Source organism: Entelurus aequoreus, linkage group LG10 (assembly GCF_033978785.1).
Source record: "Entelurus aequoreus isolate RoL-2023_Sb linkage group LG10, RoL_Eaeq_v1.1, whole genome shotgun sequence".
In the NCBI taxonomy this organism is placed as follows: Eukaryota; Metazoa; Chordata; class Actinopteri; order Syngnathiformes; family Syngnathidae; genus Entelurus; species Entelurus aequoreus.
This window is the reverse complement of record NC_084740.1, coordinates 39099046-39122241: the sequence shown is the minus strand read 5'-3', so window position 1 is coordinate 39122241 and position 23196 is coordinate 39099046. Positions and strand designations below refer to the sequence as shown.

The following is a 23196-nucleotide window of genomic DNA, read 5'->3' as shown; positions in this document are numbered from 1 at the left end:
GAGTGTAAATGATTATTTTTTTAGCATTTAGCATTTATAGTTCCATTAGTGCCCCCATCTTTACTGAAAAATGTCGCCACACATCTTATCTTCGTCTTATCCACTTGTCTTTGTTTATTTACGTACAATATTTCACCCAGAAGGCCAAGTTTTTTGCAAACAGAAGACTTGGAGGAAGGTTTTCAAGTTCAGGCTTGTCATTGGCACTGTCGCAAGCCAAAGGCTGGGCCCACTCTTTTTGTTTACAGAGTACCGGTACACACTTGATGGTTGATGCACGGCAGAGACACTTCTTGTGCCGAGTTAAAAAAAACACTGAACAATCCTATCATGTCATAATGTCATAGTCATCCTTTTAAGTGGGAATTGGCTCTCAGCTGACTTACCTTAAATCAGTCCTTCTCAAATAATGTGGCTGGTTACATGCTTCATCAGTATCAAGCTTCAAACCCTGTTTCGAAAAGCTGTGCGCTGCAAAATGTACTCAATGTAGCCATTAAACTTAACTTTCTCATTTTTATTTATGCATACAATACAAAAGCATCACAAATCGTTGCATTAATTTATGTTTTGTAGGTTAAAGTGTTTTATATATTGTGCCCCCGAGGTTGTTGCTGATCAATTTGAATTAATGATTATTGATTACATTTATTTGATTTAACTTTTCAGTATCAAATGGCTCAAGTCGGTCAAAAATCAGATTTATTTATTTCATGCAAATTGATGTATTTTAAATATTTTTTGTTACAGATCAAAAAACTATGTTAATAAAATGATTCTTTATAGATCTATATACAGTATTTCCCACACATTCATTTATTTTTGGCGGCCCGCCACGAAAGAATTACGTCCACCACAAATTTAAAAAAAAATAAAAAATAAAAAAAATTTTGTCCTGTCCAGCTTCTCAGGCAAATTATATAGTTGATGTAGATGCCCATATAGGCTGTTCAGATTTACTTTACAAAAGAGAAGTGTAGGATACTTCTCTTGTTGCCTTATTTGTATTTGACCACTACTGTTTTCTGTTTATTTGTTACTGACTGTGGCAGGACACCTCTGCCTCTGTTTCACTTTATGTTGCTGGTAAATACCGTAATTTCCGGACTATAAGCCGCTACTTTTTCCCCTCGTTCTGGTCCCTGCGGCTTATACAAGGGTGCGGCTTATTTACGGCCTGTTCTTCTCCGACACCGACAAAGAGGATTTCGGTGGTTTTAGTACGCAGGAGGAAGACGATGACACAATGATTAAAGACTGACTTTCCATATACCGGTAGGCTAGTTATTTTGATAACGTACAGGCGAGCACTTTGTATTACTTTGCACCGTTGTATTATTTGTACTCTGCACGAATGCTGTTCGCCATGTCAAAGATGTGAAAGTTTGATTGAATGATTGAAAGATTTATTGTTAATAAATGGGACGCTTTGCGTTCCCAAACAGTCATCTCTGTCCCGACAATCCCCTCCGTGGTAGCAGGAACCCCTATATACTACGGTAATTACACATCAAAACCCTGCGGCTTATAGTCGGGTGCGGCTTATATATGGAGCAATCTGTATTTTCCCCTAAATTTAGCTGGTGCGGCTTATAGTCAGGTGCGGCTTATAGTCCGGAAATTACGGTAATATGGTTGTAGTAGTAGGCTAAAGTTAAATTATTTAGTATGCACTAATTAAAGGGGCAGAGCTTTAAGAGACAATTTAGCTTTTATATTTTATAAGATATATTTTTTGTAAGAACCACAATTAATAAATTGTTCAAATCTGTATATAAATATGTACATAAAGTGTTGTAATTATATTGTAAAATGGATGGATGGATGGATGGACGTTTAAAACAAAACTGCTATTAATTAGTAAGTATACATTTTTTGAGCTTTTTTAGAGAAAATCATATCATTGTAGTAAATTATGCAATTTACTCGATGATGTCATGGTGACCACGCCCATAGCCACGCCTCCACCGCCACAGGTATCTTGGCAGTTTATGGGAAACACTGATATATGTATTTTTTTTGTTTTCTTTAATGTTAATAAGGGGACAATGTTATGCAGAGGTGTACTTACAACAGTTTTATAGTCAAATTATACTATTTATAGTCATGGCAGAGAATGCCGGGTGGGGTTTGAAATGTTTACTTCTTCCAAGGGTGGCCTAACAGAAAAAAATTGAGAAGCACTGGCTAAAACCGAGGTTAAATAACACGTTCTGTCACATTTGGTCCTTACCGGACGTTTCTGTCCTGACAGGCAACAGCAACGTGTGTCCTTGACGAGTCCAAATCCATGTCATGCAGTGCTACCTTTTCCACCACGTGATGCGCCCTGCAGAAGGAGACGTCCTCCTCTGCCACCTGAACACACACACACACACACACACACACAAGTATGCATACAGACGACTAGGGCTGGGCGATATGGACGAAAACGGATATTGCGGTATTTTACAATGTACAGTATTTTTCGGACTATAAGTCGCAGTTTTTTTCATAGTTTGGCCGGGGGTGCGACTTATACTCAGGAGCGACTTGTGTGTGATATTATTAACACATTAGCGTAAAATATCAAATAATATTATTTAGCTCATTCACGTAAGAGACTAGACGTATAAGATTTCATGGGATTTAGCGATTAGGAGTGACAAATTGTTTGGTAAACGTATAGCATGTTCTATATGTTATAGTTATTTGAATGACTCTTACCATAATATGTTACATTAACATACCAGGCACGTTCTCAGTTGGTTATTTATGCCTCATATAACGTACACTTATTCAGCCTGTTGTTCACTATTCTTTATTCATTTTAAATTGCCTTTCAAATGTCTATTCTTGGTGTTGGGTTCTATCAAATAAAATTCCTCAAAAAATGCGACTTATACTCCAGTGCGACTTATATGTTTTTTTCCTTCTTTATTATGCATTTTCGTCCGGTGCGACTTATACTCCGGAGCGACTTATACTCCGAAAAATACGGTGTATATACCGGTACCTTTAGAAACAAAAAAAAACGTGCGAATGGCTTAAGGTTGCTTCAGTGTTTTACGGCTAGTTAACCAGTGTTGAGTTTTTTTCTAAGTAGTAACATAATATGTTGTTTATTCTTAAAGTAATTAGTTTGCCGTTACTATTTTAAACTTTTTCTTTTAAAGTTTGATGCGAGTCACAGTGCGTCATCAGAGAAGCCTCCGTAAACACACAAGGGGTGGAGATGAGCCAAATAGGAGTGCCATGTGCTTCGCAATTCTGGCGCAGAAAAGCTCAATGGGCCGTAACAAAGGCACATTAAAAAATACCGGTGTGGTGGTATAGTCTCAAATATATACCGCTTTCTAAACTATTCCGGTATTAACTGTAGTACCTGTATAGCTCCCAGCCCTACAGACGACTAGGTCTGTGAATCTTTGGGCACCACATGATTCAATTCGATTCTTGGGGTAAAGATTAAATTCAGAATTGATTCTTGATTCAAAACAACTCTCAATTCAAAATGTAATACTTTTTTAATAACATTGGTTGCCAGTTTTATGGTTAACTACATTCCTTCATAAAATAAATAAACAGGTCTGATACATTTTTATATTACTATAAAAAATGGCTTTATTAAAATATTTACTAAAGTGGCTGGGCAGGACAGATTTTGGAGATGTATACATATAAGTTTTTTGTTTTTTTTTAAAAAATCGATTTTAGTTTTTTTTGTAATCGATTAAAGATCGTTACAAATTCATTCAAAAATCGCTTTTTTTGACAACCCTACAGATTCCAAGTCCTTGTTTTACAGGACCACTAGGGTCCAAGTGCGAGTCAAGTCGTACCCGTTGAGCTGTCTGGAAGTAGATGCTCTTGTCTGCTCCACAGCTCACCATTCGCACCTCCGGATTCTCACCTGGAAACACACGAGCGCAGCTGTCTCTCATTTTTTCCCCCCACTTCCTTCTTCCAAGTGTGACTCCTAGGAAAAGTTACCAGCAAACTTGAGAGCGATGATGGAGGCGGAGTGATCGTTGAGCGTCTGCACCAGGCTGTAGTTCTTCTCCACGTTAAAGACGTGAATGAGTCTGTCTCTGCTGGCTGTCGCTAACAACTTGACGCCTGACGCACAAATTCTAGGATTAGCACAACGCCTTTAGCGAGAGATCTTTGGTCAGTGACTTTGACCTGTGGAGGCGGGTGAGAACTCTAGGGACAAGACCTCGGAATCGTGCGCCTCAATCTTGACCAGCTCGTCCAGAAACTCCAAATCAAAGACCCTAAAATGAGAGAAGAACTTGGTGAGATTTGTTGTGATACACCGTTTCCTGATCACAGGACCTCACCGCAGGTTTCCACAGCGGTCTCCAGTCGCCAGGTGTCGTCCATCGGGGCTGATCCCCAGCACTCTAATCCCAGCCTTCCCATCAGCCCCTGCTGCCTCGGACTTGTCCCCCTCCCCTTGTAGGTGCTGCGTGTCCTCTCCCACGTATAAAATTCTTAGCAGGTCCTAAAAGAACAAACCCGCATCACGAATGTCCCAACGAGAAAAAACAGAATGGCCGGCGCACGCGCGTTACTTTGCTGTAGAGGCAGCTGTGCTGGGGGGCGGAGTCAGCGTGCCAGAGCCTGATGGTGTTGTCGGACGAGCAGGTGAGGAAGGATGAAGGAGGCAGACAAGCCTGAGACGGATCTGACAGCTGAGGATACACCTGGGCACAAGAAGAGTACAGTGAAACCAACCATTGCAATGCTTGCAGATTGTCCTGTGACTTTGTCCAGAGACATGGTAAATAGGTGATGAAGGTGGGGAGGCATTTAGGGTGCGTCCGACCCGTAGGAGGCCACGGAGAAGACCCAGGACACGCTAGAGAGACTATGTCGCCCAACTGGCCTGGGAACGCCTCGGGATCCCTCAGGAAGAGTTGGACGAAGTAGCTGGGGAGCGGGAACTCCAGGCTTCTCTGCTTACGCTTATGCCCCCGCGACCCGACTTCGGATAAGCGAAAGTAGATGGATGGCTGGATCAATGGTTAATTTGGTCCATTAAAAAAAATGGCAATAATATCGTTTATCTGCAATAATTTGTTGGTCAATATATCATCAAGCAAATCTTATCGGCCCAGGCCCACAGCAATTTTTGGAACGGCCCACGGCACATTCTAATAATATAATTACAAAAAAATATATGTGGAATAAGAGAACAGAAAAAGTTTGAATGTTGACACTGATAAAAACAAAGCTGCCATAAGGGCTGTTATTCTTTCTTTCTTTAAAACAGTCATTGCTCAAAAAATCAATATTGTTATTAAAGACTCCAATTAAATCAAATATTCCATATTTTCAAAATCTAAATCCAAATATTGCATATTGTGTGTGTTTGCCATATAAAACAAAGGTGTTTTTGGCCAAAAAGGGCATAAAACATAAAAATGATAAAAACTTATATCTGAAAGTTGATTTACAGATGTAAGCATTTAAATGTATTGTTATTGCTATTATTATTTTACTTGTTGTGGTTTATCCGTTGCTAATGTATATCTGTTTGTGTATACTATATGTAAAGTGGAGTTCTGGTGGTACAATAAGTACTCGTGTTTTCAAATGAATGAATAACCGTGTAAGTAATCGTGACTACAATATCAATCAAAATAATTGATATTATTATTTTTGCCATAATCATCCAGCCCTACTAGCAAATAGTAGTTTTTGCTTTAGTTTAGTTATTGTGCACTATTGACTTTGTTTTGCTCCAACAATTGTATGCAATACAAGACAATAATGAACCAGTTTAAATAGTGTGTTGATATTGTTACACTGTCAATATCACTCACCATGAATAAACAGAAAAATGTTGTAAACACATGTGATCGGTATTGGCTGATCAGCAGCATAAAACCTTGATGGGAACATCCCTACAAATTATATATATCATGATGTATATTGTTATCGGAGGAAGCTGCAATATACTGTATACAGGTAAAAGCCAGTAAATTAGAATATTTTGAAAAACTTGATTTATTTCAGTAATTGCATTCAAAAGGTGTAACTTGTACATTATATTTATTCATTGCACACAGACTGATGCATTCAAATGTTTATTTCATTTAATTTTGATGATTTGAAGTGGCAACAAATGAAAATCCAAAATTCCGTGTGTCACAAAATTAGAATATTACTTAAGGCTAATACAAAAAAGGGATTTTTAGAAATGTTGGCCAACTGAAAAGTATGAAAATGAAAAATATGAGCATGTACAATACTCAATACTTGGTTGGAGCTCCTTTTGCCTCAATTACTGCGTTAATGCGGCGTGGCATGGAGTCGATGAGTTTCTGGCACTGCTCAGGTGTTATGAGAGCCCAGGTTGCTCTGATAGTGGCCTTCAACTCTTCTGCGTTTTTGGGTCTGGCATTCTGCATCTTCCTTTTCACAATACCCCACAGATTTTCTATGGGGCTAAGGTCAGGGGAGTTGGCGGGCCAATTTAGAACAGAAATACCATGGTCCGTAAACCAGGCACGGGTAGATTTTGCGCTGTGTGCAGGCGCCAAGTCCTGTTGGAACTTGAAATCTCCATCTCCATAGAGCAGGTCAGCAGCAGGAAGCATGAAGTGCTCTAAAACTTGCTGGTAGACGGCTGCGTTGACCCTGGATCTCAGGAAACAGAGTGGACTGACACCAGCAGATGACATGGCACCCCAAACCATCACTGATGGTGGAAACTTTACACTAGACTTGTCCCAGAGTCTGGAGGAAGACAGGAGAGGCACAGGATCCACGTTGCCTGAAGTCTAGTGTAAAGTTTCCACCATCAGTGATGGTTTGGGGTGCCATGTCATCTGCTGGTGTCGGTCCACTCTGTTTCCTGAGATCCAGGGTCAACGCAGCCGTCTACCAGCAAGTTTTAGAGCACTTCATGCTTCCTGCTGCTGACCTGCTCTATGGAGATAGAGATTTCAAGTTCCAACAGGACTTGGCGCCTGCACACAGCGCAAAATCTACCCGTGCCTGGTTTACTGACCATGGTATTTCTGTTCTAAATTGGCCCGCCAACTCCCCTGACCTTAGCCCCATAGAAAATCTGTGGGGTATTGTGAAAAGGAAGATGCAGAATGCCAGACCCAAAAACGCAGAAGAGTTGAAGGCCACTATCAGAGCAACCTGGGCTCTCATAACACCTGAGCAGTGCCAGAAACTCATCGACTCCATGCCACGCCGCATTAACGCAGTAATTGAGGCAAAAGGAGCTCCAACCAAGTATTGAGTATTGTACATGCTCATATTTTTCATTTTCATACTTTTCAGTTGGCCAACATTTCTAAAAATCCCTTTTTTGTATTAGCCTTAAGTAATATTGTAATTTTGTGACACACGGAATTTTGGATTTTCATTTGTTGCCACTTCAAATCATCAAAATTAAATGAAATAAACATTTGAATGCATCAGTCTGTGTGCAATGAATAAATATAATGTACAAGTTACACCTTTTGAATGCAATTACTGAAATAAATCAAGTTTTTCAAAATATTCTAATTTACTGGCTTTTACCTGTATTCTAGGCCATATGGTAGGCGACATAAACAGGTTCCACTGGAGTGAAGACAGATTGAAGTCATTGGGCCTACCTGGAGGTCCCACACGCAGCTGCTGTGGTAGAGAGCAGAGTACAGCTTCTTCACGTTCCTCACGTCTGCGACATCCCAAACGTAAACACTGTGGTCGTTGTACACGCAGCTCAAGTGTTTGGCCACAGGGTCAAAGGTAAGCGCCACGGTGTTAGGATATTGGGCTTCGGGTCTGGCGCCTGAAGGGCTGCCACAGAATCAAATCACAGCGAGGATTTTTAAGTTCACGTCACAGTTCTCGGCATGTTGACTACACTAGTACCTGGGCTGCATAAGCTCCACCCCCAGGCGGTGAGGTCGTGGGAGGGTGGTGATGTAGTGCAGGTTAGAGGGCGAGAACACTCGGATAACTCCGCCTGAGCAACCACAGAAGATCAAGTCCTCGGTCAGCACCAGACAGCTCGCCGACGTCGTCTGTCAACATCCACATCACGGATAAGCGCCACGCTACGCAGCAGCTGTCGACGCGGCAGGAGTCCACTCACCTTCAGCTCGATCCAGGATTCAAGCTCTCGTCTGGCGTTGAAAAGACACAGCAAGGCGGAGCTGGTGATGCAGTAGGTGTTGGACGCCAAGCGGCCACGCCCGCAGGCCGCGCCACTGAACACACACTTGTTATGGTCGCCAAGCAACCCTGACCGACCAATCAGAGGCACTGTGCTGTTGACCTGCAAAGTACGCCATTCACAAGACGTAGAGGGCTTGGACTTGGATATCTCACATACAATGGGGTTGTATGTGAGATATGATTGGCTGATGTTACCTGTCGCTCCTTGGAGGCGTTCAAGTACCAAAACTTGACGTGTCGGTGGCCGGCGGTGACAAAGTAGCTGTTGTCCTGAGAGAAAGAGATGGCCGACACTCTGCTGGACACTTTATTAGAGGCAATGATTGACCCCTTCTGCACACACACACACACACACACACACACACATACACAGCTACAATCAGTCATCGACAACAGCTTGACATGTGACATTTGCAAACGAATATAGTCTGTTCAACGGCTCTTTTGAGTAAACGATGAGAACCAATTCCCAGTTGTGAGCCGTTTTTTTTCTGCAAATGCAAATTTAGCGATGGCAATTGGCCACTTTGCACATGCGTGCCACCTGACTGGCAACTGGATGAGGCAATGAGTGAGTTAAAAGAAACAGCAGCATCGGAATAAAAAAAAATTAGGGCTGGGAATCTTTGGGGACCACATGATTCGATTCGATTCGATTATTGGGGGTAACTATTCGATTCAGAATCGATTCTCGATTCAAAATCCATGCTAATAACATTGGGTGTCAGTTGTATGATTTACTACATTCCTTTATAGAAATAAATCAACTGCTCTGAAAAGTTTCTGTATTACTTAAAAGGGAACTGCACTTTATTTGGAATTTTGCCTATCGTTCAATATTATTATAATAGACATAACGACGGATGTTTTTTTGAATGCATTCTAAATATTATAAATAAATAGTTATGGTATTTTTTTTATTTTTTTTGTCTTGTCATAAAGAAATACAATCATGTGTGCTTACGGACTGTATCCCTGCAGACTGTATTGATCTATATTGATATTAATACATATATTGTGTTTTTTACGTTGATTTAATGAAGACATTTTTTATTATTTTTATTTTTTTTATTTCTTGTGCCCGGTGGTTGGGGACCACTGATTTACATCAACAATATGATTTGCCTGAGTGGCTGGACAAAACAAAACATTTTTTATTAAGAATCGTTACAAATAACCACGTTTCAGTCGAAAAGCGATTTTTTTGGACATCTAAAAAATATAAATACATTTTTACATATAAAATGTACATTTTTAAATTATTATTATTTTTTAATTGTATTTATTTGTATTTTATTCATTCTTATTTGGATTCACTTTTCAGGTTTGTTGTTCAAAGGGTAGTAGTAGTAGTTTAAAGGTGTTGGTACACAGATGCCTCAAGGGCGCCAACTTTCCAATGTATTTTACACAGTATGTCCCGCCCTCTTACGGCTTCTTGTACACATTGACGTAACTACGTACGTACGTACGTACACTACCGTTCAAAAGTTTGGGGTCACCCAAACAATTTTGTGGAATAGCCTTAATTTCTAAGAACAAGAATAGACTGTCGAGTTTCAGATGAAAGTTCTCTTTTTCTGGCCATTTTGAGCGTTTAATTGACCCCACAAATGTGATGCTCCAGAAACTCAATCTGCTCAAAGGAAGGTCAGTTTTGTAGCTTCTGTAACGAGCTAAACTGTTTTCAAATGTGTGAACATGATTGCACAAGGGTTTTCTAACCATCAATTAGCCTTCTGAGCCAATGAGCAAACACATTGTACCATTAGAACACTGGAGTGATAGTTGCTGGAAATGGGCCTCTATACACCTATGTAGATATTGCACCAAAAACCAGACATTTGCAGCTAGAATAGTCATTTACCACATTAGCAATGTATAGAGTGTATTTCTTTAAAGTTAAGACTAGTTTAAAGTTATCTTCATTGAAAAGTACAGTGCTTTTCCTTAAAAAATAAGGACATTTCAATGTGACCCCAAACTTTTGAACGGTAGTGTACGTAACACATGCACACGCATTAGCTTCAGGTGTTGTTAGCTAATAATAGCATTAGCTGTCATTGAATGTATATTCTATCAAAGCAACAACACGACTGCAAATTGTTTGTTGCTTCTCTTGGACTGCCAATGTATGTGTGCACGCGCTCACTGCGCGTACGTGTTGACGAGACCGGGTGAGTGAGCACCGTAAACACCAATCATTTTGTTCAGGCTGGTAACATTTTTTAATTGAATAAACTTTTCAATTGTGAGAAACATAGACAATAGACAAACAAATGTGTTTTGTTAAACCACTAGTGGTAACATAAGCTAGTCGGTGATGTTCTTGTTATATTTTTTGCTTTGAAAAATCTACCTGTGGGAAAGTTGCAAACAGCACCTTCAAGCCTAAGGTATGGTAGTATAATTGTATACTCACATTTGTATATAGTTTTATTTATGCTTTATATATTAATTAATGCATTTTATTCGTACCCATTATTTGTGTATTTTTTCTTAAATTGTTAAAATGCTGCACATTTTTTTTAGATGGGGTAAAATTCAAAATAGTGATGTCACTGCCAAAGCATTGAAATATGGCACCGCCTTATAGAATATTTGAAAGAAAAATACAACAAAAAAATTAAGTTATAGCCAATTTTTCAAAATAATTCCCACCACAAAGTAATATTTGTAAGGCTGAAACGACGCGTCGACGTAGTCGACGTCATCGGTTATGTAAATACGTCGATGCCGTTTTTGTGCGTCGACGCGTCGCATAATTACGTCACACTACCGTCATGGCGGAGCGCAAAGCAGACTGTGCGAGCGAGGGGAAAAACGCACGCCAAAAGTCGTCAAAAGTGGGAGTATTTCAATACACAGCCTAATAATGTTGTTGTATGCACACTGTGTCGAGCGGAAATGGCCTATCATAGCAGCACAACGGCTATGAACGAACATTTGAAAAGAAAACCATCAACCATCAACTAGTCAATCGTCCGCGTTAGCATACGTTGTCATCATTACACAAAAACATGAATGTGTCATTTGTATCTGCTAGGGGTGTAACGGTATGTGTTTTGTATTGAACCGTTTCGGTACGGGGATTTCGGTTCGGTACGGGGGTGTACCGAACGAGTTTCTAAGATAAAGCTAACTTTAGCTGCTATAGTCTTAACAAGTTGCTTTGCTTCTCTGCGTCTGTCTCAGCACGCAGCATTGTCCCACCCATACAACCATCTGATTGGTACACACGCAGCATTGTCCCACCCACACAACCATCTGATTGGTACACACGCAGCATTGTCCCACCCACACAACCATCTGATTGGTACACACGCAGCATTGTCCCACCCACACAACCATCTGATTGGTACACACGAAGCATTATCAGCCAATCAGCAGTGCGTATTCAGAGCGCATGTAGTCAGCGCTTCAGCGTGGAGCAGATAGGTGTTTAGCAGGTGAGCATCAGCAGCGGACTCTCCCCAAATGATAATAAACACCTCCCAGTCAACTACTAGTAACATCACTATGAGCCCGTTGACCTACTAGAAACATAAACTGCAGCTCAGCTCGCTCGCAGTCCTGGTTTGAGGTGAAGGCTAATTAGCTCTCAGTTCCAGCCACATCGACCCCTTCTGAGCGCCTATTTTCAGCTGCTGGGAATATTGTAAACAAGAAAGGAAGCAAAGCAAGTAGACATGCTAACCTTTCTTCATTACAACTGTTAGTCACTCACTGGAATGAGTAGAATTGGTTCTTGTGTACTGTGTTGGACTGGATGTTTATTTTGCACATTTTAAAAGCAATACTTAATGTTTACAGTGCTCCAGAATATTTAGATTGGCACTTTTTTGTATTGGATGTTTATCTTTATTTTTGCACATTTTAGCAAATAAGCAATACTTTCACTTTTGTTGAAATGTTTACACTGTTGTTACAGAATATTTCGTTTTGCACTTTTTTGTATTGGATGTTTATCTTTATTTTTGCACATTTTAAAGCAAAATAAGCAATACTTTTACTTTTGAAATGCTTATACTATTGCAGAATATTAAGATTTGCACTGGATGTTTACTTTTATATTTGCACATTAAAAAGCAAATAAGCTACTTTTAATTTTGTTAAATGTTAAAAGTTTTAAATGTTTACATTGTTACAGAATATTTTGTCATGTTGTTGTCAATGTTGACTGAGTGGCCATACTTGTTTTTTTTGTAAATAAAAGCCATGCCTTTTGAAAAAACTGGCTTACTTTTATTTTTTCATCTTCATTTTAAATAAAATAAAATAAAAAATAATCGGTAAAAGGAAAAATAATCTATAGATGAATCGAAAAAATAATCTATAGATTAACCGATTAATCGAAAAAATAATCTATAGATTAATCGATAGAAAAATAATCGTTAGCTGCAGCCTTAAATATTTGTGTAAATTATTTTTTTTTTATCTACATCTTATTGTATAACTGATACTAGTTATTGTTCCCTTAATAAAAACATGTAAAACAAAAAGTAATGATAACAACGAGCCAGTCTTTTGAACGGTTCTTTCAAAGTTTTGGCTCCTTTCAAAGATCCATAAATCACATTTCTAATAACAGGTGATGATGTGTACGTCATGTGTGCGTGTACTTACCCGCCAGTCCCAAACACACACATTCATGTCATGCTGGAATCCCACGGAGACGATGTAACTGCTGCTGGTGGAAAAGGCCACGCAGGAAACTCCATATTTATGATTCTGAACTTCAGCCACTTGACCGCCGCCCACCTCCCAAACGCGCACACAGGGCATGTGACCGCTCTGAAACACAGGGGAAGACATTAGGACATCCGTACTTTTAGCATCATGGTGCGGTTAGCACAGGGGTGTCCAAACCTTTGCCACTGAGGGCCGCTCACTGAAAAATCAATGGACGAAGGGGAATTTTTGGAATTTTTCCATTTTAAAACCAACACAATACATAGTTGTTGTTTTTTTACCCTTAGAGCTCCTCTCAATTTTGGTGAATGTTAAATGTCCCTGGGAACCGAAATGGTCTCAGTCACAAGTTTTAAAAGTAAGTCACATAACAATACTCTTCTTCTACTTTCTCGCTCGAGAATAACTTCAGATCTGTCGACAAAAAGTTTTTTTTCGTGTTTTATGCCCTTTTTGTCAAAGAAAACCATGATTTTATGGCAACCCCACCCTCCCAAAAATACAATATTTTACCCCCAAAAAATTTGAATATTTGAGGTGAGGTAATTGGACACTTAAAATACTACAGATCAATAATTGATAATTGATTTTGATTTGTTACTATCTTTTGAGCAATGACAGGTTTTAAATAGACTAAAAGTTCCCATTCATAAAAGTGTTAAAAATAAGTCCTATACTGTATGTATATTTGTTACTTCCAATGCATGAATCTTTAGATCAACTTTCAGGATATACATTTTAAGACTTAAAAGGAAACAGCAGCATTTGGATAAAAACAAAAAATACATTTTACATATAACTTTTTTTTTAAATTACTATTACGTTTTAATTATATTTATTTTTATTTGAATTTACTTTTCGGGTTCGCTATTCTAAAGGGTATTAGTTTAAGCATACGCACTCCAAGTATGGTAGTACAATTGTCTATTATGTATTATTTTTTATTGTAGTTTTAGTTATACTTTACAAAAAATCATCACACTAAAAGTTATTAAGGACCCAAAAAGGACCCACTCGAAAACATTTTTTACATAGGTCATATTTTTTATTTTTTTTTACTTTCAATGCATGAATCTTTAAATCAACTTTCATATTATAAATCTTTAAGAGTATATACATATACATATATATATATATATATATATATATATATATATATATATATATATATATATATATATATATATATATATATATATATATATACAGTTTTACATATTAAAATATATATATCTTGTTTAATTATTATTATTTATTTAATTTTATTTGAATTTACTTTGAGTATGTTATTCTAAAAGGGTAGTATTTTAAGCGTACGTACACCAGGTATGGTAGTACAATTTTGTATTATGTCTTACTTTTTATTGTAGTTTTTATTTTTATTTTATAAAAGCAAATAAAACATAACACAAACCGTTCTTGGTGACCCAAAAAGGGCTCACTCATAAAAGTGTAGAAAATAAGTCATATTTTATTTAATGATTTGTAATATTAATTTATTTGATATATGTTTTTTACTTTCAATGCAGGAATCTTTAGATCAACTTTCAGATTCTAAGTTATCATGTTTATGTTTTAAACCCTTTTTATCAAAGAAAACCTTGGTTTTTATTAGGGGAATACACAAAATATGCAATATTTTCCCCAAAAAATATTTCAGAGAGGAATATATTTGATTTAATTGGTGCCTTGTATAGGTCAACATTGTTTTTATTATTATTATTTGAGTAATGATTGTTTAAAAGAAAGAAAAAATAGCCTGCATGGCAGCTTTATGTTATAAGTGTCAACATTATTTCTCTTTACATCACTCCTGTGTGCTCTTGTATTCCACTTATGTTTTTTTTTTAAATAGTATTCTAAGACAAATAGCTGCGGGCCACACTTTGGACACCCTGGGGTTAGCATCATGGTGGTACCTCGCCAGTGACCAGGTGTTTGCCATCATGAGAGAAGGCCAGCGCACTGAAGGGCTTTCTGGGGAAAAAAAAAACATAATTAAAGAAATTATTCACGCACTCCAAAAAAAAAGCAAGTAGCCAGTGTTCAAGACAAACAGCAAGCAAAGACAAACCTGGACGTGTTGATGATGTGTCGTTGCTTGTTGGTCTGCGGGTGGAGCAACACGACCACGCACCTGACGCACAATGGACACGATTAAGACTTTTTGGGGCCTTCAAATGTGATCGGGAGCAGAGCTTACCCTGCAGGGTATGCAACGAGCCCAGAGTTGGGGTCTGAGGTCAGTCCACTGCTGCTGACTGTGCTGATCCCAAGCACTTTCTCGAGGCGCACCTGAAAAACACAACAAATATCAAGTCTTGAGTTGCCGCCTTGTCCTATATAGATACATCAACCTATCCCGATCTCAGGACATGACGGAAGAATACAGTACCGGTACATAGTCGCGCATATCTAATCTGAGGAAGGTTGTCCGGGTCCAAGCTGCTTGACCAGGGATAAAGGCGGTCTCTTGAACATGTTTTTTGCTTACATTTAATCATTTTATGACTGTATTTTATATATATCCTTCATGCGTTCTGCTTACAGAGTGACTGACTGAAGTGTTAATTTAGGACGTACACTAAAAATCGACTTAGGGTCATAGGAACTGAACTGTTTGTAAACCGAGGACCCCCCTGTAGTGTAGACAGATAATATTACTGGGGTTCAATCCCCACCTTCTACCATCCTAGTCACGTCCGTTGTGTCCTTGGGCAAGACACTTCAACCTTGCTCCTGATGGCTGCTGGTTAGCGCCTTGCATGGCAGCTCCCGCCATCAGTGTGTGAATGTGTGTGTGAATGTGGAAATACTGTCAAAGCGCATTGAGTACCTTGAAGGTAGAAAAGCGCTATACAAGTATAACCCATTTATCATTTATTTATTTAATATATAGATGGGTGGATATATAGCTAGTAGGGATGTGCGTGGATCAATACTGAGATAGACACGGTCGATACCAGACCTTTATGCTCCAATATCGACTCTCAAATCAAAATATCGATACTTTTGATACTTGATTTGAGATAACGTATATCATTACCAGGAACACAGGGTAACCGAGTTTCCATTTTTTGGTGCAAAATTTGCAGATTTTTTTTTTTTTTTTTTTTTTTTAAACAAACACTCACAAACACTGCTTTTTAACAGGAAAATACTGGCAGCTTAGTCACCAGAATTTTACTGTAAATAGTTTTTTTTTTTTACAACATATTACTGTAAAAGGAAAAACACTCACTCCAGACTGCCCCCCCCCCAACAGGAGCCCACTCTGAGATTGATTTTTTTTAATTAATTCTCTCCCAGCGTCTACCTTTTTCCCACCTTTTACGGGACGCCGGATATGGTGACCCATCACGGTTCCTGTTCTGTAATCCTGTACAATGTTTGTCTAATCTTGAACGGGTTTATGGTGAAAATGCCTTTTTGTTGTACTCGTGTAATGACAATAAAGAGCATACCATCCCGTAACAGTAACACTGTTTTTTGTTTGTTTTTAAATCTGGCAACTGAGCTGCCATTTTTTACCGTAAAAAACTGCAGTACTGTTTTTACATTTACAGCAATACACCACAAAAACAACAATCGTATATTTTACGGTAAAAAAAAAATACCAGCTCAGTCAACGGAATTTAACAGTAAAACAGTTGTACAGTTTATTTCCATTTTACAGTAATATGCTGTAAAAACCACCATAAACTTTACTTTATAATCTTCCGTAGTTTTCACAGTCTTTAATTTGATGGATAATTTGCTTTGAAATCATAACTCAAGCAGATATTGAAGTTTTTTTTTGTTTGTTTTTTTAAATAAGAGATTTTGTCAAAATAAAACAACTTTTTCTTCTGTAAGTACGCAATGCGCAGGCACAGCAGCACGCTGTCATTCAGTCTGTCACTTAGTTAAGAAAATTACTGGCAAATAAAATGGGTTAATCAGTACTATAAAGCAGCAAAGTAATAATAAATCATAAATGGGTTATACTTGTATAGCGCTTTTCTACCTTCAAGGTACTCAAAGCGCTTTGACAGTATTTCCACATTCACCCATTCACACACACATTGTATGTATCCTGGTATTGTAGGCTATTTGGAGACATTGCATACAAAGATGCATATACCGTATTTTTCGGACTATAAGTCGCAGTTTTTTTCATAGTTTGGCCGGGGGTGCGACTTATACTCAGGAGCGACTTATGTGTGAAATTATTAACACATTAGCGTAAAATATCAATATTATTTAGCTCATTCACGTAAGAGACTAGACGTATAAGATTTCATGGGATTTAGCGATTAGGAGTGACAGATTGTTTGGTAAACGTATAGCATGTTCTATATGTTATAGTTATTTGAATGACTCTTACCATAATATGTTACGTTAACATACCAAGCACGTTCTCAGTTGGTTATTTATGCCTCATATAACGTACACTTATTCAGCCTGTTGTTCACTATTCTTTATTTATTTTAAATTGCCTTTCAAATGTCTATTCTTGGTGTTGGCTTTTATCAAATAAATTTCCCAAAAAAATGCGACTTATATATGTTTTTTTCCTTCTTTATTATGCATTTTCGGCCGGTGCGACTTATACTCCAAAAAATATGGTAAATAAGATAAACGCATTAAGTGCAGATTTATGCCGTATTTGTTTCGCACTGTGATTTTATATCGTTTGAAGGTGATTACCCAAGCGCAGCAAAACTTGATACATTACTTTTTTAATTCTACCAGACACAGGTACAGTTGCACAAAGTATCACATCGGTATCGCCGATATAGGCCGGGATTTTACTAGGATCGGAAAGAAAATCAGTGGTATAGAACGGTGGTGCCCAACCACCGGTCCGGGGACCGGTACCGGTCCGTGAAGCATTTGCTACCAGGCCGGAGAGAAACATTGAATAATTTATAAAGGACTCCATTTTCTCCGACTTAAAACTTTGGCCTGTCCCACTAGACCAGGGGTGTCAAACTTGTTTTCATTGAGGGCCACACCGCAGTCATGGCTGCCAATAGAGGGCCGCGTGTAACAGTAAATAATTAATGAATTTGCCTATGAATTTAAATATTTTACTTTTTTTTTACCTAAAGAGTAAAAAAAATCTGTGGATTTGACCACTGTTTTTTACAGAAAAAAACTGGCAGCTTAGTTGGCAGACTTCTACTGTAAAATATATGGTGTTATTTTATTATCATTATTATTATTACAACATATTACTGTAAATAGAAATACAGTACCGCTGTTTAATTTTATTTTGGCAACTCAGATGCCAGTTTTTTACCAAAATAAAATGTGGTACCATAAAATAATCAATTATGGATCTAAAAATACAAACAAACTGTATAACTAATAAATATAGCTGTATAATCACTCGCCATACAGCAATAGATGATATCTGCCTATTACCTGACACCTGACATGTCAGCTACTTCTCTTTGTTTTTAATGTCTATTTTCTATTTTTTGCTGGATCTACTCTCTATTTTATGCTGCTGCTGTCACATATACTGTAATATTGTACATGGTCATTGGTATATATTGTATATATGTTATAGACATAATATAATATATCTGTATATATAATATACTGTACACATATGCATATATTCGTGTAAATGTTATTTTATATTTTATATCGCTCTATTTAGTCTATTTATACCTGCATTGTCCTTTCCATCCTTACACTTTCCATCATTGTAACTGAGCTACTGTGTTGAACAATTTCCCTTGTGGATCATTAAAGTTTGTCTAAGTCTAAACTGACAGCTCAGTCGACATAATTTTACTGTAGAAAAACAAACATTGGTCGGGTTTTTTTTTTCAACTTACAGTAATATGCTGTAAAAAAAAACTCCCTAAATGTTACAGTAAAATCTATCGGCCATTTTTATAGTGTGCAATTTGATGGATAACTTGCTTCGAAACCATAAATTACGCAGATATTTAAGTATTTATTTGGATTTTGACCATAAAAGTTAGATACTATAATATTTGTTGCAGTATCGGACACTATTTTTTTTCCTGTCAAACTAGAAACAAAACAACAATACATTTAGTAAGAAAATAAGAAAGTAGAGAAAGGTTGGGGACCACTGGTATAGAACATTAGTAGACAGCTAAACATATGGGCAGATATGAAGATACATTAATAGGTAAGTAAATAAGTAGATACACATTTAGAATATCAAGATATCGATAAATTGATGTGATCCGGGTCCTCGTTATTATCACGTGATCAACAGGAGTTGTGACGTCATGTGTGTTTATTTTCAGGTTAGTTAGTGTTCGTAACTTCGAACTCAAAAGTTGTATAAAGTGTTATTCACTAGTTGTCCAGAAACAAGCGGCGGGGACGAAGAAGCCACAAATATATACGCGTGTGTTTGAATTGTTGCGTTAGTCTGAGGCTAGCGGCTACAAAGTGCTAACTGTAAAAGGGCTAGCCGCTAGCAGCCTTAGCATGGCGCTAACCCACCCGGCTTCCGGTGGTCTTGTGTCGACTCTGTCGGCTCTTCCTCCGCGCCGCTTGTTTCCTCTTTGCGGGGTTGAGCGAACCGCTGCTGCCGCACTCAGCCATGAGAGGTCTTCACACGGACGTTTGTAAAGTGACGGGAAACTCCATTAAGTGGGTGAACGGGGCGGGGTTGACTCACAGCTGAGAACTTGTTGGAAAACGGAAATCGGACACTTGAGTAATTCGGCGGAGACGGCGGGAATCTCGTTCAAACCGAGTCACGCCCACTTCCTGAAACACCGGCCAATCCCGAGCCACGCAACTAACCAATGGCGAGCCAACAATGATCCGAGTGGCCAATGAAATGAGGGAGATCACACAACAGCCCGCCCTTGTTACTCAAACTAAATCACATCAAAATACTTAATTGTATCACTCAGAATTTCAAAGCTTTTTGAACAGATATACAATTCCTTTTTTTTCTTCTTTTTTTTACATACAACAAACAGGTGTGTCCAAAGTGGCCAATTTGTCGCCTGTAGCTAATGTTTTAAAGGCCCGCTGCACATTTTTAAATACTGTTAAGAAAAACATAAAAAGTGGGCTAAAAGAACAAAAAGCGTGTAGCACAGCCATCCTGAAACTTGGGGGTTCCTGGCTCAAATCCAGTTTCGGCCATTGTGTCCTTGGATAAACCACTTACTTCACCCATCTTGATCCCGGTGCCACCCACACTGGTATCATGTAACTCAGGCCTGGGCAATTATTTTGACTCAGGGGCCAAATTTATAGAAAAAAATGTGTCTGGGGGCCGGTATATCTACAAAACCTCACAATAATGTCTGATTGAATGCTAAAAACATTATGACAGACCACCTTAAAAAACGGAATGGAATTTTAATTTTTTTTCCTGAATAAGACATCCAGAATGTACATGAAAATAAAGAATGTGGGATTTACAATATTAACTATGACCGATAAAACACTGAATATTGACAACATATGAACGTCACACCCCCTCTCCATCGACACATTTTACTGTAGATAATATGCTAACTTTTTTTTAGCTGTATGCCTCAGAGTCATGTAACTTGGTTCCTGTCGCATTGTAACTGTTAGCATGCTAACCTTAGCATTTCTGTTCGGACCAAAGTCGCACTAAAACATTTTGATAGATTTTTGGGAACCGTGTGTAATGTTCTATATTTTCAATGGAACATATACAATTTTGGTGCTGTTTACCTGAGTCATATTGCAGTCTACACATATCTCTTATGTGTGACTGCCATCATATTGCAGTCTACACATATCTCTTATGTGTGACTGCCATCATATTGCAGTCTACACGTATCTCTTATGTGTGACTGCCGTCATATTGCAGTCTACACGTATCTCTTATGTGTGACTGCCATCACATTGCAGTCTACACGTATCTCTTATGTGTGACTGCCATCATATTGCAGTCTACACGTATCTCTTATGTGTGACTGCCATCATATTGCAGTCTACACGTGTCTCTTATGTGTGACTGCTGTCATTTAGCAGTCTACACGTATCTCTTATGTGTGACTGCCATCATATTGCAGTCTACACGTATCTCTTATGTGTGACTGCCATCATATTGCAGTCTACACGTATCTCTTATGTGTGACTGCCATCATATTGCAGTCTACACGTATCTCTTATGTGTGACTGCCATCATATTGCAGTCTACACGTATCTCTTATGTGTGACTGCCATCATATTGCAGTCTACACGTATCTCTTATGTGTGACTGCTGTCATTTAGCAGTCTACACGTATCTCTTATGTGTGACTGCCATCATATTGCAGTCTACACGTATCTCTTATGTGTGACTGCCATCATATTGCAGTCTACACGTATCTCTTATGTGTGACTGCCATCAAATTGCAGTCTACACATATCTCTTATGTGTGACTGCCATCATATTGCAGTCTACACGTATCTCTTATGTGTGACTGCCATCTTATTGCAGTCTACACGTATCTCTTATGTGCGACTGCCATCATATTGCAGTCTACACGTATCTCTTATGTGTGACTGCCTTCATATTGCAGTCTACACGTATCTCTTATGTGTGACTGCCATCATATTGCAGTCTACACATATCTCTTATGTGTGACTGCCATATTGCAGTCTACACGTATCTCTTATGTGTGACTGCTATCATATTGCAGTCTACACGTATCTCTTATGTGTGACTGCCGTCATTTAGCAGTCTACACGTATCTCTTATGTGTGACTGCCATCATATTTCAGTCTACAAGTATCTCTTTTGTGTGACTGACATCATATTGCAGTCTACACGTATCTCTTATGTGTGACTGCCATCATATTGCAGTCTACACGTATCTCTTATGTGTGACTGCCATCATATTGCAGTCTACACGTATCTCTTATGTGTGACTGCCATCACATTGCAGTCTACACGTATCTCTTATGTGTGACTGCCATCATATTGCAGTCTACACGTATCTCGTATGTGTGACTGCCATCATATTGCAGTCTACACGTATCTCTTATGTGTGACTGCCGTCATATTGCAGTCTACACGTATCTCTTATGTGTGACTGCCATCACATTGCAGTCTACACGTATCTCTTATGTGTGACTGCCATCATATTGCAGTCTACACGTATCTCTTATGTGCGACTGCCATCATATTGCAGTCTACACGTATCTCTTATATGTGACTGCCATCATATTGCAGTCTACACGTATCTCTTATGTGTGACTGGCATCATATTGCAGTCTACACGTATCTCTTATGTATGACTGCCATTATATTGCAGTCTACACGTATCTCTTGTGTGTGACTGCCATCATATTGCAGTCTACATGTATCTCTTATGTGTGACTGACATCATATTGCAGTCTACATGTATCTCTTATGTGTGACTGGCATCATATTGCAGTCTACACGTATCTCTTATGTGTGACTGCCATTATATTGCAGTCTACATGTATCTCTTATGTGTGACTGCCATCATATTGCAGTCTACACGTATCTCTTACGTGTGACTGCCATCATATTGCAGTCTAAATGTATCTCTTATGTGTGACTGCCATCACATTGCAGTCTACACGTATCTCTTGTGTGACTGCCATCATATTGCAGTCTACACGTATCTCTTATGTGCGACTGCCATCATATTGCAGTCTACACGTATCTCTTATATGTGACTGCCATCATATTGCAGTCTACACGTATCTCTTATGTGTGACTGGCATCATATTGCAGTCTACACGTATCTCTTATGTATGACTGCCATTATATTGCAGTCTACACGTATCTCTTGTGTGTGACTGCCATCATATTGCAGTCTACATGTATCTCTTATGTGTGACTGACATCATATTGCAGTCTACACATATCTCTTATGTGTGACTGACATCATATTGCAGTCTACACGTATCTCTTATGTGTGACTGCCATCATATTGCAGTCTACATGTATCTCTTATGTTTGACTGCCATCTACTCGTCACACTTATCATTACACCATGTACCAAATAAAATAGCTTCGAGGTCGGTAAGCACAACCAAAATTTTTCCGTACATTAGGCGCACCGGGTTATAAGGCGCACTGTCGAGTTTTGAGATCGGTAGGTTGTGAGTTCAAACCCCGGCCGAGTCATACCAAAGACTATAAAAATGGGACCCATTCATCAAGGGTTGGAATTGGGGGTTAAATCACCAAAAATGATTCTCGGGCGCGGCCACCGCTGCTGCTCACTGCTCCCCTCACCTCCCAGGGGGTGAACAAGGGGATGGGTCAAATGCAGAGGACAAATTTCACCACACCTAGTGTGTGTGTGACAATCGTTGGTACTTTAACTTAACTTTAACTTAACT

General features: G+C 38.6%; 1 protein-coding gene across 4 annotated transcripts in view; it reads right to left on the bottom strand.

The window, feature by feature from the left end:
* The window catches only part of wdr62 (WD repeat domain 62), a 51058-nt gene extending 31469 nt beyond the window's left edge, over positions 1-19589 (bottom strand). For all 4 annotated transcript variants that reach the window (XM_062060814.1, XM_062060817.1, XM_062060815.1 and 1 more), the window contains exons 1-15: positions 19342-19589; positions 15068-15159; positions 14939-15001; positions 14784-14841; positions 12799-12966; positions 8368-8505; positions 8090-8272; positions 7867-8018; positions 7605-7791; positions 4557-4688; positions 4323-4486; positions 4165-4256; positions 3973-4098; positions 3822-3892; positions 2234-2358 (exon numbers count right to left, since the gene is read on the bottom strand). In XM_062060814.1, the coding sequence (XP_061916798.1) occupies positions 2234-2358; positions 3822-3892; positions 3973-4098; positions 4165-4256; positions 4323-4486; positions 4557-4688; positions 7605-7791; positions 7867-8018; positions 8090-8272; positions 8368-8505; positions 12799-12966; positions 14784-14841; positions 14939-15001; positions 15068-15159; positions 19342-19443 (1853 nt within the window). In that variant the 5' untranslated portion in view covers positions 19444-19589. The remainder of the gene's footprint in view (positions 1-2233; positions 2359-3821; positions 3893-3972; positions 4099-4164; positions 4257-4322; positions 4487-4556; positions 4689-7604; positions 7792-7866; positions 8019-8089; positions 8273-8367; positions 8506-12798; positions 12967-14783; positions 14842-14938; positions 15002-15067; positions 15160-19341) is intronic.
* Positions 19590-23196: the final 3607 nt, after the last annotated feature.